At 36.8% G+C, this 4,095-nt stretch overlaps 1 protein-coding gene across 2 annotated transcripts in view; it reads left to right on the top strand.

Moving 5' to 3' along the window:
* Window positions 1-3,051, top strand: part of Nxt2 (nuclear transport factor 2 like export factor 2) — an 8,096-nt gene extending 5,045 nt beyond the window's left edge. For both annotated transcript variants that reach the window (XM_031376317.1, XM_031376322.1), the window contains exons 4-5: window positions 131-275; window positions 996-3,051. In XM_031376317.1, the coding sequence (XP_031232177.1) occupies window positions 131-275; window positions 996-1,177 (327 nt within the window). In that variant the 3' untranslated portion in view covers window positions 1,178-3,051. The remainder of the gene's footprint in view (window positions 1-130; window positions 276-995) is intronic.
* The last annotated feature ends 1,044 nt before the right edge of the window (window positions 3,052-4,095 follow it).

The raw sequence follows: 4,095 nt of genomic DNA on the forward strand, positions 1-4,095 counted from the left end.
AAAAAAAAAAAAGACAGTGGAGGTAGAGACTATGCCATGAAAATGTTTATATACCGTCCAGTCTTTTAATGCATTTGTAGAAGATGCTTATGGGGAAAAAATCCATTTTAAACTTTTCCTTTATGTTTAGGCCCTTGTCAGGCTGTATTTGGACAAGGCTACTCTAATTTGGAATGGAAATGTTGTTACGGGACTGGAAGCCCTTGCTAATTTTTTTGAGATGTTGCCTTCCAGTGAATTCCAGATCAATATGTTAGATTGCCAACCAGTTCATGGTAAGTATGGCAGTGTCTCCTTTATTTTCTGTTAGTAAACATTGAGGTTTCCAACCTAAGCAGCAGGAACCTTCAATAGTGGGTATGTTTACGTATTTAAGCCAGTTAAGTGTCACAAAAACTAATTTATACGGTCATGCTTTGGGTCTTCTTTTAGGTGATTTTCACTCCAGAAAACCACCATTAATTTTGGGAGATTATGATTTTCTTGTTAATGAAAAGGAGAATGCCTACAGAAAAAATAATTTGTCATATCATATATTAATGCATTTGAGTGTTTGTTAAAATTTCAGAGAATTGTATTCTGTGAAAGAATGACTTGTGACAGAATTTGATTCACAGTGGATTGATGCAGTGTACAATACTTACCTCTAGATGGAGTACTTACTATCTTAAGTAGTTGTTTATAATGATATTTCCCCTTATGTTTCCTGAAGAATGGCTTCAGAAACAAACTATGAATGATGTTAGATATCTAATGAAATATTAACACATATAGGGAGCATAGGTCATGTTAGCTTTATAATCTCTGTTTTGAAACTTGAGAATACCCTGCAAATCTTTCTGGACTGAAAAATCATCTTAATATTTTTTTAAAATATTCAACTATTGACTTTGGGATGCCTGCTTAAAGTGCATAATAGTCATAAAGAACTTTAACATTACGTCATAAGCTTGGGTAAGTAAAGTGACCTATTTCTCTTGTTTATGTTGCTAAAGAGCAAGCCACCCAGTGCCAGACTACAGTGCTTGTTGTGACCAGTGGAATCGTGAAGTTTGATGGAAACAAGCAACATTTCTTTAACCAGAACTTCCTGCTGACTGCGCAGAGCACTCCTAATAGCACTGTGTGGAAGATTGCAAGTGACTGCTTCCGTTTTCAAGACTGGGCTAGTATTTAAAGGGGCAAAAGCCCATTCTGTTGGTCCATTAGTTCCAGCAAGAGAAGTTTCATGTAAATTAAATTATTACATTGCAAAAGTAGTATAAACTTAGGTGTATGTGCTAAAACTAAATGTATGTAATATTTTTTTATCCCTAGCAGCTCCTTTGCTAGATCAGCTGCCAGTTTAGATTATTGCCCTTAAGAGCTTTAATGAAGGGGTTTTTTTAAACATGCCTTATGCATACATTCCACTACTGACACTCTCAAGGTAATATTAAACATGATGTAGGTACTAAAATACTCACTGTGAACCCAATCTATTGCACAAATGGAGTCCTTTTGTAATACTGTCTATGGGATAGCACAAGAAAGTTCTGTAGGAGGAAGTACTGTCTTTTTCAGTTATTAGGGTAATTTCTAAATGAAGCACATGCCTGTTTACAATTAACAATGGTACTAAAGTTTTAATATTTAAGTGTAGATATTTGGAGTCAGTTCAACTTAGTTTTACGCTAGTGTTCTGACACATGTGAATTGCATAGAAGTGTGTAATAGTCCCTGTTGTTTTGCACTTACATGTTTCCTTTGGAAATGAGGTAATCAACTAGGTGGGCGAAAAATGTTTTTGGCTGATACTTGCATATGGGGTGCATTTAGTGGCAGTAACAACTCTGAAACATTTTCGTGGCAGCTTCGGGTCAATATATTTATGTGATAAACGGGAATGAAAATAACATCTCTAATGGGAGGGTAAGGAATGAGAACTATAGAAATCTAAGACTGAAGCCAAAACCGAGAGAGGCAGCCACACTTGTTCCCTACCTCCTGGTAGTGAAGCCTAGTTTCAGGATTTGCATCCCAAGAGTCTCTAAGAACCCTTGCCAAATAATCATAAATGCTGGATTTTAAGATCGTTTTACTTCCCCTTCATGCCTGTCTCCAGTATCCATCCCAATTTATTTATGGACTTAAAGGATTAAGATATCAGCTGTAAACTTAACTTTGTGTCAGAATCTGAACGTTAGAGAGAAAGCTACTGCTCAGTCTTTGTGCATGCTGAACTCCAAATTCTTCCATATCAGCTTCGAGCCCAAAGCCTCCAATGTATTACCCATCATGCACATGACTAATTTTCTTCTCTGATTTTTACACTGTCAACTGTATTACGTTCTTTTTAAAATTAAGTCATTGATTTTATGATTTACTTCTGTATGGCACTGGATAAGATAATATTAAAACATTTCTGCCTATGGTGAAAAAAACAGAAATCAAAGAAAAGATCTTCATGATAAATTTCAAAGGAACAAACTCATTAACTTTATGTTTTAGATTCTAAAGACAAAAAAAATAACCTTTTTAGTTAAACTTTACAATTCTTTGCAAATTTTAAATATTTTAAGATAACATGGTAGCTTTGTTCCTTATTAGAATTAAAATTAAATTATTATCACTCAATTTTAAAACTAGTACTTTACTTTGGACCAGAAATGTACTATATTTGTAATAATTGTATTATTTAAATTAAATAGAGGGGGATAAAACTAATATTTAAAACCATGACTTATTTCAGTTCTTATCAAAGCATATACATTCTAGTCTATTCAGAGTGAGCTTGCTTTTTTATTAATTTTTCTATTATGTACATCTTTAGCTGAAATAATTAAAATGCCCAATCACTGCCCTTTCTATTGGTGGAGAACAATCGCAAAAGCTTTGTATGATTAGCAATAACAGAACTGAACAATTGTTAATTACTTTATCCATAGCTGTATGATTCCCTAATGTGTATGACTTTAAATGGCTGGAACTGCTCATATGTGGACTAAACTATTTTTGACATGTTCATATTTTTATAACTTAAAAAATAAAATAAAAGTTGCATTTTCACAAGTTTTCTCAAGTCTTTCTTAAGGTATTTTTGGTTTTGTATTTAAGGCCCCAGGATGGGAACTGGTTCATTATTAGACTTCTTTTTAAAAATATATTTATTGGTTATTTTATTTATTTACATTTCAAATGTTATCCCCCTTCCCAATTTCCACTCCACAAACTCCCATTCCATCCTCCCTCCCTCCTGCTACTATGAGGGAGCTCCTCACTCACCCACTTCCAGCTCACCAACCTAGCATTCCCCTACACTGGGGCATCGAGCCTTCACAGGACCAAGGGCCTCCCCTCCCATTGATGATCAACTAGGCCATCCTCTGTTACACATGTGGCTGGAGCCATGGATCCCTCTATATATACTCTTTGGTTGGTGGTTTAGTCCCTGGGAGCTCTGGGGAGTCTGGTTGGTTGTTGTTGTTCTTCCTATGGGGTTGCAAATCCCTTCAGCTCCTTTAATCCTTCCCCTAACTCCTCCGTTAGGGTCTCCATGCTCAGTCCAATGGTTGGCTGCAAGCATCTGCATCTGTATCAGTAAGACTCTGGCAGAGCCTCTCAGCTATATCCGGCTCCTGTCAGCCAGCACTTCGTGGCATCAGAAATAGTGTCTGGGTTTGGTGACTGTATGGGATGGATCCTCCAGGTGGGGCAGTCTCTGGATGGCCTTTCCATGAGTATCTGCTACACACTTTGTCCTGGTATATCCTTTAGACAGGAGCAATTCCAGATTAATATTTTTGAGCTGGATACGTGGCCCCATGCCTAACCTCTGAATATGGACTCTAAATGGTTCTCCCTCCCCTCTGTTGGGTATTTCAGCGAATGTCATCCCCATTGGGTCCTGGGAGTTTCTTTTTTTAATTTTGTAATTATATTTATGTACAGAAAACTTTTTTGTTTTGTTTTTTCGAGACAGGGTTTTTCTGTATAGCCCTGGCTGTTCTGGAACTCACTCTGTACACCAGGCTGGCCTCAAACTCAGAAATCTGCCTGCCTCTGTCTCCCAAATGCTGGGATTAAAGGCGTGCACCACCACCTCTCAGCTTATGT

This window comes from Mastomys coucha, chromosome X (assembly GCF_008632895.1).
Source record: "Mastomys coucha isolate ucsf_1 chromosome X, UCSF_Mcou_1, whole genome shotgun sequence".
NCBI lineage: Eukaryota > Metazoa > Chordata > Mammalia > Rodentia > Muridae > Mastomys > Mastomys coucha.